General features: G+C 52.9%; 2 protein-coding genes across 3 annotated transcripts; one reads left to right on the top strand and one right to left on the bottom strand.

Annotated features, from left to right (window-relative positions):
• Positions 1–897: 897 nt before the first annotated feature.
• MSMP (microseminoprotein, prostate associated) lies at positions 898–2,308 on the top strand. The gene is made up of 3 exons (XM_059493158.1): positions 898–1,006; positions 1,650–1,758; positions 2,119–2,308. The coding sequence occupies exons 1-3, from the start codon at positions 898–900 to the stop codon at positions 2,306–2,308; spliced, it is 408 nt and encodes a 135-aa protein (XP_059349141.1).
• An 874-nt stretch (positions 2,309–3,182) lies between these two features.
• Positions 3,183–13,982, bottom strand: RGP1 (RGP1 homolog, RAB6A GEF complex partner 1). 2 transcript variants are annotated; one of them, XM_059492410.1, is made up of 9 exons: positions 13,895–13,982; positions 13,142–13,281; positions 9,732–9,868; positions 9,308–9,391; positions 5,641–5,790; positions 5,416–5,562; positions 4,917–5,044; positions 4,508–4,685; positions 3,183–4,290 (listed from the first exon to the last, which is right to left on the bottom strand). In XM_059492410.1, exons 2-9 carry the CDS (start codon positions 13,255–13,257, stop codon positions 4,067–4,069), a joined length of 1,164 nt encoding a protein of 387 aa, XP_059348393.1. In that variant the 5' UTR covers positions 13,258–13,281; positions 13,895–13,982; the 3' UTR covers positions 3,183–4,066. The 2 variants fall into 2 exon arrangements, with proteins under 2 accessions (XP_059348393.1, XP_059348392.1); XM_059492409.1 differs by having other exon boundaries at positions 5,416–5,790.
• Between the last annotated feature and the right edge of the window lie 92 nt (positions 13,983–14,074).

Here is a 14,074-nt window from a genome sequence, read left to right as displayed (position 1 = left end):
TCAGATGAGCCCCGGTTCTGCATCTGTGACTGTCTGCTCTGGTCACAGCACCAAATATGTCAGAGCTCAGTAGGTGTTTGGACAACATTCTCAGGTACATGCTGGGATTCTTGGGGTGTCCTGCACAGGGCCAGGAGTTGGACATGGTGATCCTGATGGGCCCCTTCCAACTCAGCATATTCTACAACTCTACGATTCTATGATTTTGTGATCCTGTGATTTTAAACCTGCTGTCCCCATCCCCAGCCTATGCATGGCTATGAACCTGGCACAGCTGCAGCCCAGGCTGGGGTGAAAGTGCCATGATGTGGTACTCAGGAGTGGGGGCAAGCACCTCCATCCCCAAATGAGGATGATGCCATTTGCATCCCACACTGCTAGCAGAATGCTTGTGCTGCTCTGGTCACTGTGACATGGGATGCTCCCAAAATCTTGGCTTGCTCTGAAGGAGCAGTGACGGCTCAGCATGACCAGAGGGGAGCCTGGAGCTCTTCTGGTCAGGAGCCAGGGTCTCCCGTGCTTGCTGCTTACGTGCTCACCACACTGCAGAGGGCAACGCTGCTGGGGACCTTTGGATCTCCCCTTGCTGTGGAGCCTTGCACCCACAGGGGCTTCCAACTGGAGAAATTTCTGGAGGGCATGAATCAGCTTTTCACAGCTTGTTAAAAATCTTGATCCTACCTCTTGTTTTCATGCCTTTCAAATCAGGAAATGAGTTTTACAACTTTTCCAGTGGGGCACAGCTGGTGGCCAGGGTCGTAAAGCTGAACTTTATAAATATCTCTCATTGGGATCAGGGGAAGAGCATTAAAAAGGCAGAGAGGGAGAAAGAGAAAGAGAAGGCAAAGGAGCAAAGGCAATAGAGAAGCAAAGCGAACAAGTCCAGCTCAACCATCTATGGCCATGCAAGCACAGAAGATGAGGTGTGCTTGGGGCAGGCTTTGCCTGCTTCTTTCCCTCCTCCAGCTGCCGGGCTCCCAGGCCAAGTGCTACTTCCAGGCTAAAGGTAAGTGGGGAAGTGAGATGGGAAGAGGCTAAGGGGAAGAAGAGGCCTCAGCTTTCCCAGCATAGCAGGGCTCTTCTCTATGCCTGAGAAGTATGGAAGGGACTGTGCTGAGCACAGGAATGGGATCATGGGCCAGTGGTGAGTGGAAGGAGCAGTCTATAAACCACAGAACAGCTCCCCAGGGCTCTGGCTGAGAAACAGCTTTCTGGGCCATGAAGGCTCATGGCAGGTGCCTGGCTGGGGCTGAGTGTGCAGGACTAGCAGCAAAGGGAGGAGGGCAGATCATTATCCCTCTGTTGTCTCCTCCCAGGGCTGCGGAAATGCCCAGACCCTAAGGGGTATTGGATTTGTCCTCTCCAGGGAAGCAAGAGCCACTTGGTTCTTGCTCTAGACCATGGGGTTAGTGGTGAGAGCCACAAGACAGGGCCAGGAGAGGATGGATGGGTACATGACCCACGAGAGATGACAGGGCATTCCATACCTGCAGGATGGTGGACAGATCACCATATATCTTGCATTGCACAAGGTGGGTGACAGGTTCATGGTACTTCTGCCCCTGTTCAGGGCACAGGGGTGTCCGGGAGGCTTCCATTCACCCTCAGCACAGGCCCATCTGTTCTTATCACCACTATTTCCTTTGCAGCTCCCTGTGAATACGAAGGGAAACAGTTCTCCATTGGGGAATCGTGGCTGAGCACCAACTGCCTGCTCTGCACCTGCCTGCACCCCATTGGCGTGGGCTGCTGTGAGACGTGAGTGAGGGGCCGGGCTGGGGTGGCTGTCACCTCCCACCACAGCACCCTGCCCCTGCAGCAGCGGGTGTTGATATCAGAGCCTTGGGAGGGCTGCGGGCACCAGGTCCTGGTGAACAAGAGGCAGAGGTGGGCAGGACCCCACCAGGGCATTGAGGGTGGTGGGGTGAGTTGGGGCAGTTGGAAAGGATGTTTTCGCACAGCAAGATGCCCAGATGGGCCAGGAGCTGTGTCCCAGCCTGCCTAAGCTGGTCTGGAAGACACCCGTGCAGGGGGCTGGCAGCAGGAAGCCACCCAGGGCAGTCAGCAGCCTGCTGCCATTAATCGGGGCTACTGACAGCACCGTGTCCTCTCCCACAGCACCCAGCACCCGATCGACTTTCCTGACTGGTGCGAGGCCCACTATGACTCACAGACCTGCCAGATCTCGGTAGTGCAGAAGGCCAACCCCAGCCTGCCGTGCGTGAAGAGCGTGGAGCACGAGTGGGGCTCGGCCAGCACCCCCGAGCCGCTGGTGAACAAGCTGCTGGGTGCGGGGCTCAGCAGATAGAGTGAGTCCCGGCAGCGCCCCGCATTCCTCAGCGCCGCCCGCCCCTCCCGAGCACACCGCCCGCATGCTCCAGACCTGCCCCACCCACCCTGTAGAGGCATCACCGCCGGCACCTTCGAGGGAAACCACTATCCACACACCATGGTACCAAGCCTTGCTTCTGCCTTCAGCTTCCTGAACCAGGGCGTCCTCCCTGTGAGGTGCTCTGCACACCGCAGAAGTGCAGATTCTACAGGATCTCCTCCAGGTGGGCAGAAAACCTTCAGTGACTAAAAAAAGGCTACAGGACTAAATCAGCCTGCTCCATGGCAGTCCTGCATTCCAATATCCAGCCCCAAGCAAAGCAGCTCCCTACTCCCTCCCAGCCCTGTACTCCTCTGCACAGCAGCGGTGGGCAGCTCCCTGGGGTCACCATGGCGCCTCGTGCAGGATCCCCACACCCTGTCCAGCCCCTTCTCTGCTCCTGGAGTGCAAGGGGCACAACCCACCTCTGGAACCACTAATGCCCCTGCTCCAAAAGCTCCTGGGGTCCCTGGCACTGTAGGCCAGCCCTGGGCAACACTGCAACAGAGCCAGCCCAGGTGGGTGGCAGAACAGGATGTCCCCAGGGGAGAGCCCCATCCCCACTAGCAGGGGAGCAGGGTGGGGAGGGTTCAGGAGAAGCAGAAGCAATCCAAGTGCCAGGGCGGAGGCAGCCACCCTGGCAGCTGCCCCAGTTGGTGCCATGCCTGTGTTGTGCAGAGCCTTGTGTAGATGTTTCTGTTCTTGCAATAAAGGTACTGAACAAAGAGGTCTCCAGCCTGTGACTGCTGTAGAAGGTGGGATGTGTTCAGCACCGGGAACAATGTAGGAATAGGCTCTTGGGAAAGCTGAGTTTTGCAGAGTCAGATATTTATTACATTTCCATGCAAAGAGGAAAGTTCATTGGAAAGTTCAGTAAAAATGGGGAGCTGGCTGTTAAACAGGGAGATCTCCATGCCAGCTCTTGGATGCACAGCATGTATTCCTTACAGCACCCCAAGGATCCAAAGACCAGCAGGATGCTGGAGAGCACACCAGGACCCCAGGCAGACAACAGCCCAGGGGCTCAGTGCTGCTCAGTTTTGAATCATCACAATTGTACTGACCCAGCACAGGCCTGCATCCTGCTCACCAGCACATGCCAGCAGCACAGGGGTGGCCTGCCACCCCCTGCCTCCTCCAGGTGGGGGTGGCTGGAGCACTGGACTCCATGTGTAGGACAACTCTCCAAGAGGCAGGACACATGCCAGGACAAGAGAGCAGGGTCTCACCCAGCCCAGGTGGCCACTGTGCTTCACCTGGATGGCAGACCTCTGCTTGTGGGGTCTCTGTAAGGGCACAGCCTTCACCCAAGGGTGGTATGAAGCTTCACTGGAAGAGCTCCCCTCTCCCCTCCCTGGGTTGGGCCTTTCCTTCTTGGAAGCCCCATATGAGATCAAGGCACATCAGCGGTTCCCTGGGAAGGCAGATTTCTTTTTGCTGAGTGCTGAGACTTGCACCTTCACCCAGGCAGGAAGGGTCCAGCTCCAGCTGGGGGCTGTAGCACAAGACACTGCATCAAGCAGCATTTTTACAACCATAGACAGGACAGACATGTCTGGTGCCCACCTGGACATCACAGATGGATCCAAGGGGACACTGGGATGCGTGCACCACAGCACACTGGTGACAGTCCTGCTTGCCATTCCCACTGGTGGCATGCACTTGCAGCTCTGCAAGCCAACAACATCTCCTAAGTCAGATGGTGATGGAGTTAGTGCTGGAGAACTGAGATACGTAGGAAGCCAGGATGGGGTTGGTGGGAAGAACTTTGATGGGCAAGTCCCAGCTGAAGGTGTCCACTTCCATCTGCTCCACCCCAGTCCAGGTGACAGCCTCTGATTGGCTCCCACGAACCAAGCAAGTCCCTGCTGACTCCCCAGAAGTCACAAACTCAAAGTGCAGCCTCCATTTCAGGGACACTGTAGGCAAGAGGGCAGTCAGCACACAACACCCACAAGTGCCAGGGACCAACTGTCTCAGCACAGTCTGTCCTGGCATGGGGACAGCAAATGACCCCACTCACACAGGCCAGCTCCCTCCCAAGGGACACAGCTCTGCTGAGCAAGGGCAGGGCGGGGACATCACAATCCTCCTAGAGACAAGCAGGGGTGTGTCCCTTCCCTGGTGGGTACTCACCAATGTTGGTGGTGAACCCTGGGGTTGAGCTGAGCGGGATGGGCAGGCTGAAGCTGCTCTGTGCTGTGTGCAGGCAGGACTCCTGATGGCGGGCGTGCACGGTGAAGGAGACAGGCTGCCCCCGCCGCCGCTGGAACTCCTCCTGGATGCTCTCCTCTGTCTGCAGGCTCACTGAGAACTGCAGGGCAATTGGCAGGGTGCTTGCTCTCACAACCTCATACACACCTCATGCAAAGCCTTGGGGGGTCCATTTCCCAAATGAGCTCGGGATTGTCTGCCTCAGACTCAAAGCGGACCCCAGCTGGGTCCCACTAGATACCCTCACAACCCAGTGCCACCCCAAACCCTACTCCACATGCCTCATCCTAAACCCCTGCCTCTCCCCAGTAACCCCAGACACAGCAATGACCTGCAGACATGGGATATCTCCTTCTGAGAAGTTGAAGGTCCCAATGACATCCTCTCCAATCTTATATACAGTCTTAAAGATGCAGAATGTCCCCACCTTCCCACGAGTGTTGCTGATGTTGTACAGGTCTGTGGAGCAAGAAGAGGGAAAAGAGTTGTGACAGAACAAGGATCTGCCCCAGTGCTCTGGGTTAATGACATAACCTCATGCCTCCTGTTCAGGTCCCTAGAGCAGTATTCCTTTTGGGAAATTTCTGCATTGAGCAAGGGCAAACCCTACACTGGCTGCCATGTGTCATGGGCAGAGGGTCTCTCAGTCTGAAGTAGGAGCAGCCTGAGACTGGCTAGGAGGCTTTGATCCAAGCAGGCCCTGATAGAGCTGCTACACAGCTATTGTTGGAACTTTGTCAGTGAGAAATACTTTGCAGCTAGCCCTGAGATGTTCTTCATGACCAGCTTCTTAGGAAGGACAGCAAATTTGAGCAGGGAATATGACCTACGCAGGCTGCGTCGGGAGGTGGCCACCATGAGCAGTTCTGTTGCTAGGTCTGCCAGGCGAGAGTCTTTCTTCAAGCCCTCCTCCTCCTCCAGGAAGGGGTTTGAGGGTGCAACAGCCTCATCCTGTGGGAACTGGTAATCCTTGAGCCCTGGGAAGGAGGTGAGAGCATCAGCAGGGCAGGTGCAGCCCAGGCTGCCTGTGCAGGGAGGGCAGTGTGTGGCCCTACCGTGCAGCACGAGGACGCGGAAGGGCACGCGCAGGAGCTTGATGGGGGAGTTGACACGCTGGCAGCCGATGGTCAGCTTGTACACATACTTCACTGACTGCCCCCGGAACGAGGGCGGACCATCCACAGGCAGGGTCTCACAGTATGAATCTGCAATGAGGGCAGAAAATATGCTTTCCAAAGCCAGAAGGAAGATCCTGCAGCTGCTGTGTGCAGGCTCCCTGCACCAAGTGTTATGACAGCAGTGCTGAGCTAGGGACAGAGCCTGGTGCTTTCTGCTGCCTCCTCTTTCCTTCAGCAGCCAAGCACAACCCAGCTCCCCTGCATCAGGAACAGTGCTCCCCACATCACATGCACCATCATCCAGATACTGCTTCCAGCACATACAACCACATACACAAACTTTGTCTCCAAAGAATGTGAAAGACGTAAAATCCAGGAATACAACCAAAAGAGCTAAACTTACTCATCACGAGTTCAACCCAAATTTGCCTGTGTACACTCCAGCTCTCGCACAGCACAGCCTCCTCCGGGCCCTGTCCCATGCAGGTATCAATCAGTACTTCATGCCTCTTTAGCTTTTGCTTTACACAAACCCTCAAACTCTGCAACAATTTAAGTTTCCTCCTGTTTTTCTTTGAAGGACTGCAGCTAAATGATCAACAAACAATTCCCGAGACCTTCACATCAACCTGTGGTTTGTCCCCCTTGACAAGCTGATGACTTAGATCACAAAGTCTCTGACTCTGAGGGCTCTGAGGTACTGGGGCCTGGCTTTCACCACATTCAGCCCTCCTAGAGCTCCTTGGCCACCACACAAACCCCAATGCCTCTTGACACAGTGTGAACACTTCTGAAGCTTTCCCAAACCACATGCTGTATAACAAGAAAGACACAAATGGTGAACTGTGGAAAGTCTCCAGCTCTCTGGCTTGCCCACCGTAAAGCAGATACGCCCTGCCAGAGGAAGGGCAGCATCCTGCTCTGAAACCACAGATCCTTCCCCATGTCTGGCACACACTGAATGTTGAGGCTTAGATTAAAAGTTAGGGTTACATTTTAAATACAACTTCTGGATTTCAAATAACAGGACTGGAAGGAAGAAAAAAGCCTGTGCTAGTGTGTAGTGGCGGCAGGATGTCACACCTTAAAACACAAGTCTCTTTCTGGATGAGGGTGCAGATAAAACAGAGAACTACCCTGACAGGGAGGAAAATCAGGCATTTCTGAGGAAAGAAGTAGACTTCAGTAACCCCCGTACCAGACTCAACAAGAGGGCTCACAAAGACCTTCCTGCTCAGTGAGGGCAGTCTGAGCAGAGACCACCACAGTCAGAGAAGGATAGACAGTTTGCTACCTGGCTCAGGAATGCCACGACTCAGGAAGTCCCAGCTTCCGTGCATATCCCAGAAGGAAGCACATTCCTGCACTACAAATGCCTTCCTTACCCACCTGCTGTGCCCTCTGGCTGGCCTTCTGGCCTGTGTCCAGGCTGCTTCCATTTCCTCTCTGTGATCTACCAAATTTTTAAAGGTATTACAAAACCAGAGTTGAGGCAAAACAGCCACAGAAATTATTTGAGGACTTGAGAAAAAGCTTCATGGTGACAAACTTAAAGAGTTCAGCCTGGGCCATGTGTTAAAGGGATGGGATATGAGTCAATCTCAACATATAGGCACCATAACAAGAGTAAGGTATTGGGGAATAAGTTGGTCAGCAAATGAAAACAAGTCCTTTTATCAAGAGACAGTCTGACACAACCTCACTGTATGTGCCAGCTCTGGCTGCAGTTTAATAACATGAAGCAGAATCTGAAGGAGAATTAGGATTTCTTGGGTTTTCTGGTTTGGTTTTTTTCCCGCTTCCCAAACTGCGTAGCAAAACTCAAAACTTCTGAAAAACAGGAAATGAAGAATTAAGATACACACCCACACAGCCTTAGCTCTCCCTCCATGGAGCTGGCAGGAGACCCCAGGAATGGTCTGCAAGTGTGCCAGCTGCAGTCTCACGTGACAGCAGCAGCACCACAGGCTGATGGGATCAGTGTGAACAGCCTGGCAGGAACGAGACCAGGGCTGTGATACAGCCTGGGACTTCAGTGTTAAAAAAGCAGCGCCACATGCAGCCACATCACATGTGATGCATGAAACAGACAGGTGAATCACACAGCAAAGAGGAAAGGCTGGACTGTGCAGCCACGGTACCTCAAAGAATAGGAGAGTTTGTGTCCTTCCAGAGGAGCTGCGTCCAAGCACCAGGCAGATGCAGGCTGCTTGTGCCAGTGCCACCCAGAGGCAGAGAGGACACACACACATCATGCCGTCATCGGAAAGGGTAGAAAATCCCTAGCTTAGCTGGGGGTTGAACAGCTTCTGCCTGTTAAGCCCACAGTCAATCCCTCAATCCATCCCAGCCACCTGGAACTTGGGCTGTCATCACTGATCTGTTTTCCCAGAAACTGCCCAACCTGCCTTAAGTGTGCCAGGAAAAGGGACTTCCCTCTGCTCCCAGGGAATGCATGCTCCGGCCCCTAACCTGCAAACAGCAAGGAACACAGAAGAATCCAGGTGAGCCTCAGGCCAGCTAAGGTTTCTGCCTGCTCCTCCTTCCTGCTGGCATGACACCTCCTTTCCCCACAATGCTGCTCTACAATAATAAGTGAACAACTAAACGTCTTCAGACAACAGGCTCTGCAGTTTAGGGGCACAGCCCCACGATGGCACTGCCCCACCCCACTAACCACCAAGGCAAGCCAGCCTGGTTTCACCAGGTCCACCTTTCCCTCCAGTCAGGCCCCTCCAAATCCAGAAAGGCAGGAGACACCAGCTTCAAAACCAGCATGTCCCAACCCCGTGGCTGCTTGGTCTCACTTGCAGCTTCCTCTCCAGCTCTGCAGAGCTCAGTGATCCAGCACAGCCCGCCCCAGCACAGGCACTGTCTCTCCTCTCCCTGTGCTCTGCAGTGTGAGAGGTCTCCATCAACAGCTCCCAGCAGATCCCTGGGAAAATAACAAAGCTCTCCACGCACAGCCTGAAAGGTGGCCATCAGTGCTGCTAATCACAGGCCACTGGAATGCAAAGGAGATGCATGACCTGAACAGGCTGGGTCACACAGCCACCAACCAAGAGAGAACAGTGCATACTCAGCTCTTTCCACAGCTATATACCAAAATATGGAGAGCTCTGAGCAGAGAAGATGAGGAGTGCTCACTTTCACAGCAGGAAAACTATAACATCCAGAAGACTGTTACTTCCAGGACAGCCACAACCTGAAGAGGAAGCACAAACCTTTGGAGGACACCAGCCTAAATTCCAAGAATACATCAGTGTGACTGAAGAAATGAAGGCAAGGAAATGCAAGTGTGTATAGCCATTCCTTCTGCTGCAACTAGGTATTTCAAAAGTTTAATGCCTTGCAGCTACACAGTGGACCTGCAGCAAAGGCCCCAGGCCAGGGGACACACTGCAGTACACAGCCCTAGCATAGGAGAGAACAGACTCTGGATGATGCAGCAGCTCCTCAGCACTCATGCTCCAACCAAAGCATCTCATGTTTTGTGACCACCAGGATCTCACACCTGCAGCACTCAGGTCTGCAAAGCCAGTTTTGAAAGCAGAGCTCCCCAGAGAGGAGGTCTGTGAGCAGAGGAAGAGAAAACAGGACTCACAGGACTTGGACTCCCCAGGATCCAGTCGCAAGTCACAGAAGAGGATCTTTGGTGGGGTGGACAGGATACACTGACCCCGCTCTCCTGGAAGAGAATGAGAAACACATGAACGCTGCACTGCTTCAGGCTGTGTCCAGGTCAGTCAAGCTTTATCCCCATGGGGAGGCACAGGGAGAAGAGAGCCAGAGAGGAAACATCTCTTGCTCTGGTCATATTATGAGATGTTGCCACTGCAGCTGGACAAACAACTGTGACTGTGATTTCAGTATTAACAATGTCCCACAACATCTATCACCAGGAAAGCAACACAACTTGGTACTCTTGCTGCACGCTGCATCAAGACACACACATTATGGTCTGCTTGACTCCTGCTCACTGTGCTCTCACTGTCCCTACCCGGGTGACAGGCAGGAGTGGCACTCACCTCTGTTGGGGACAAAGACGGTCTCATTTTCTGCCTGCACATCGTGCTTGCTGCCATCAGAGGGAGGGAGTGCTACCCGGTTCTCGCTGGCGTGAAACTGGCAGTGGATCTGGGCGCTGGCCCATGCCAGCATCTCACTGAAAGCAAAGAGCAATACTCGTATCTCTGCTTTAAACCTCAATTACAGCAGGCAGGAATTGGGAGAAGAGCAACTCTGTCAGCTCAGCTCCATGCAGGACTGCTTGTCTGGAAGGAAGAAGGTGTTGCTTCACTGTCACTGAAGCTATTCTCACAGTCCCCTTCCAAACAAGCTTTGGAGTAAGCTCAAGCTGGGATGCTGACTCAAAACCACTTCCACCCCAGCTGCTGAAAACAGCTTCACCCAAAGTCTGGCTCTGCAGCCCAAGGACTCTTTTTAAGCAGCAATAATTGCAGTCTGAGCCACAACACCATCAGCACAGCAGACATGGCATGATAAAACATATCTGCCCCAAGAAACGTGCTGTACACTCATGGCAGAGGACAACAGGCAGCAGAGGTCAGGAGCCCCTGTCCCCTTCTATGACGACAAGAGAAAAGGTGGCTTGTGCAAAACTTCACAGGGATCTTTCAGCCAACATGCTGAGATCAACTGTTTCAAGATCCAGTCCAAAGCCTTACTCATTTGTTCATCTTTTGCATCACCCACAGATTAGAAGTGGTCGCTCATGCACTCCGGGGAGGACACCTCAAGCTGCTGCATGTGGACCCTGGCACAGGACTCTCAGCCATGAGGAGTTAAATCCCAAGCCACAAATCCCTCTGTGTTCTCACACAGAGCAGCACTCTGGTGACAACACAATCATTAGGGAATTGGGTAAATTCCAAAGCAACAAATTCCTGCAACCTGGGCTCAGCTGTCCTTGCCCACAGCACAGAGATGCCCCAAGCCCAACACTCCTCAGGGCAGGTAGGCACAGACATGCTCTCTCTGGTCCCACAGCACCATCCCCACCAAGAACATCAGCTGCTGTTTGTGCCAGACCAAAGGAAGATGCTTCTGAGTCTTTCATTAGGACCTACTCACTCCTCCTTATGCAAGGACTTTGCTGACGGCAGTAGGGGAGGCAAAGGTGTCATTTTGACCCCTCTCTGTACAGCCCCAACAATTAATGTAGGGCCACACATCCAGCACAAAAAATAGTCTCTTGTTTTGGACTCTGCTGTGACATCAGCCACTTCTTAGGGCACTTCCCATGGTACTAGTGACACCTTTCAGTTTCCAAATCATTCCTCTATTTTTTTCTTCAATAATGGTCTCTATAGTTTAACCAGTGAATAGTTCCTCTGGTGTTTTCTAACATCACAATCTGATTAGTAAGCACCAACAACAGAGCTTTGGGCGGCACAGGGATTTTTTGTGGCACACGAATGTCCCTCCATGTGACACATAAGAGCAGTTAGAGGTCTAGATGAACTAGGGAAAAAGGTGTGCTGTATTTGTGTCAGCTGACTAATGATGTGCTATTTGATCTCTTGTATGTGCTGGCAGCCCTTACCTAAGCACACCTCAGTTACTATACCTAGTTGCTTTGAGACCTACAGCTGTAGTTCTGCATTTTCAAAAGTACCAACATGGCTTTTTCATCAGGGCTGCCATATGTTTTTTTCCTGTAAAGTATCTGCTGTGTGGAAGTAGAGAACTGCTCTTGCTTGAGGCAATGTTGGCTAATTTTATATAAGCTTAGAGCTTAGCTTGATTACAATACCTTCAAACACCATATTTTGAGTATTTTTTCTTTCTATTTCAGTATAGCTTTACAACATGCCACTGGATTGTTTTCATTTTTTCTAGCCAGATGTCCCAACAAAATTTGCATGTCCCTTCCTGCCAGCAGAGCTGGCTTGCTCAGCTAGTGCTTGTTCAGCAGTGGAGGATCCTGCACTGGTGCTGAGGTCACTTCCTTCCAGTCTCACCTTCCCCAACAACTCCTGCAGCCTACACAGGACATGCTCCATGCAACCTCTGGGCAGAGGTTTCTTAAACTCCACCATCAAATTAATTTCCTGCCTTTCTGTCAATTCTGTCCCTGTTCTCAATAGGAGGCCTTGCTGTCCCTCCACCTGTCAGCCCCAAAACCTCCCAGGCTCTGTCAGGTCTCTCTCTGCCTGTTGCTTTGATCCGGCTCCTGCCTTTACACAACCCACAGCTTCATTTTCCAAAACACCAATCTACTTGTTGCTGCTGCCACTCATTTGACATAGCCAGGTCTTGCCCCATTGATCACCTGGGGCTTTTTTTATTATTTTAAAAACTTTTCTTTTTCAAGAGGCAGGCTTCTAGAGATCACAACACATCTGAAGTTTTAAATGAAGCTCTCATGAGTGCACTGAACCCCCCCCGCAAACCACGCCACCTGGTACTCTTGCAGTCCCACATGTTTCAGAAGCAGACAAAACACAGGACATCTTGTCATCACACAGGACAAAACTCTGGGAGCTGGATGCTTATGCCACAGCTGAATTTGAAACCTGATCTCAGCAGCCAAGAGGAAACAGGAAGAAAAGATGGAAAGTTAAGGAAGGCAACAAACACAGAACCTTTCTGCTGCTGAGATTGCAGGCACTGTGAGTGGGCCCAGCAAAACAATCACATGTGAACATCATACTGGTAATGAAAATATGCTGAACCTGACAGGGCTGGAAACAGGCACTTCCCAGGAAGGACTCAAGATGAGAAAGCACTCTCCACTCCCTAAGGAATCAGACAAGGCTGCACACTCAGCGGACACGAAGGCTTTGGGTGATTACTTGTGACACAGAGTCACCCCTGTGAGCCAATATGGGAAGCTCCCATCTTCTCACATTTCGTCAGCACTGAGAAGGGGAGATGCAGGGCTCAAAGGCCACAGAAAATGTGGCTGCAGAAGGTGCCCCTTTCAGACCCTACCCTTTGTCTGCCACCTCTGGAGGCAGGGATCACACTGATCTGTCCAGCACTGCTGGATAAAAGAGAGCTCCTTCCACAAATGCAGGAAATAATGACACTGCCTGGATGTTGCTGTATGGGACTGTCACCCTGGTGTGACCAGATAGCCCACTTTGACAGCCAGTTTGGCTTCATTTTCTGCCAGTCACTGTCACTGAGGGCTTACCTGAGCAACAGAGAATCTCTAACTACACACCTTCTTCCTTGTCTACTTCTTGGAGGCACAAAACTGGCATAATTACCTCAGCTTCACCCCCAAAATTGAGAGATGATGCAAGGCTTCCTTAAGGGAGTGCCTTGAGTAGGGAAGTCACAAGGGGCTGAGCTGGAACCATTGCCCTACAATGCAGCCATGACCACTACCCGAGAGAGGGGAGAGAGGGGGCTGTTCCTCCGGAGGGACCCAGAGGCTCTGTGCACGGACTGGCACGGGCTCCTGTACCTGCTGGCAGAGGTGGATGAGGCCGACAATGGGTTGGTGAAGGTGATCACACACTCCAGCACCTCCCCTGCCAGGAACACGGGCCCACGGCCCAGCTTGGCCACCACTTCAATCATGGCTTGGACAGTCCTGCTGCACACCTGCCAAAAAAAGCCAAGATTGGGCATGTTATCACAGAATCACAGATTCAAGGAACTACCAAATGGTTTGGGGTGGAAGAGTCCTTAAAGACCATCTTGTTCCAGCTCTCCTGCCATGGGCAGAGACACCTCCCACCACTCCCACCAGAACAGATTGCTCAGGACCCCATCTTGCAACGGGATTTATTTCCAGGGATAAAGCAACCACAGTTTCTCTGGGCAACCTGTGCCAGCGCCTCACCACCGTCACGGAAAAGAATTTCTTCTTAATATTTAATCTATTTTCAGTTTAAAGCCATTCCCCCTTGTGCCGTCACGGAAACACGGAGAGAGGGCTGGGCCACGTAACTGAGGGGGAATGGGGACACAGATACACACACACAGGAGGTGTAGGGGAAAACACGCACAGCCCCGTCTTTACAAACACACACGTCTTCCTCCCAGGCCCACACAGGCAAGAAGTGCGGTCAGAACACACCGCGCCGGTGAGAAGGACAGCCCTGACACCCAGCCCTGCGGTCCCGAACGTTAACCCGCACACGGACAGCTCTACCCGAGGGATGAGGGACACGGGCCGCAACCTTTCAGCAGCTCCCGCCTCGGGCCCACTCACCACCCGCACAGGCCGCGCTCGCCGTCCGCCACCACTGCAGGCCCGGCTTCCCCCCGCCGCTCGGCGGGGATCGGCAGCGCTCGGGGCAGAGCTCGGCAGCGCTCGGGCAGAGCTCGGCAAGACTCGAGTCTAGTTCGGCAAGGTTCGGGCTTAGTTCGGCAAAGTTCGGCCCTAGTTCGG

The sequence above is a fragment of the Ammospiza nelsoni genome, chromosome Z, assembly GCF_027579445.1.
Source record: "Ammospiza nelsoni isolate bAmmNel1 chromosome Z, bAmmNel1.pri, whole genome shotgun sequence".
In the NCBI taxonomy this organism is placed as follows: domain Eukaryota; kingdom Metazoa; phylum Chordata; class Aves; order Passeriformes; family Passerellidae; genus Ammospiza; species Ammospiza nelsoni.
The sequence above is the reverse complement of the archived record's forward strand: the minus strand, read 5'-3'. Positions and strand labels throughout refer to the sequence as shown.

Excerpts from the sequence above, each read along its gene's own strand:
- MSMP (XM_059493158.1), top strand. The coding sequence starts at position 898 with ATGGCCATGCAAGCACAGAAGATGAGGTGTGCTTGGGGCAGGCTTTGC. Across the intron at positions 1,007-1,649 it reads GTGCTACTTCCAGGCTAAAG|CTCCCTGTGAATACGAAGGG; the intron begins GTAAGTGGGGAA and ends TTTCCTTTGCAG. Across the intron at positions 1,759-2,118 it reads GGCGTGGGCTGCTGTGAGAC|CACCCAGCACCCGATCGACT; the intron begins GTGAGTGAGGGG and ends CCTCTCCCACAG.
- RGP1 (XM_059492409.1), bottom strand. The coding sequence starts at position 13,257 with ATGATTGAAGTGGTGGCCAAGCTGGGCCGTGGGCCCGTGTTCCTGGCA. Across the intron at positions 9,869-13,141 it reads TCATCCACCTCTGCCAGCAG|TGAGATGCTGGCATGGGCCA; the intron begins GTACAGGAGCCC and ends CTTTGCTTTCAG. Across the intron at positions 4,291-4,507 it reads AGGGTTCACCACCAACATTG|TGTCCCTGAAATGGAGGCTG; the intron begins GTGAGTACCCAC and ends TCTTGCCTACAG.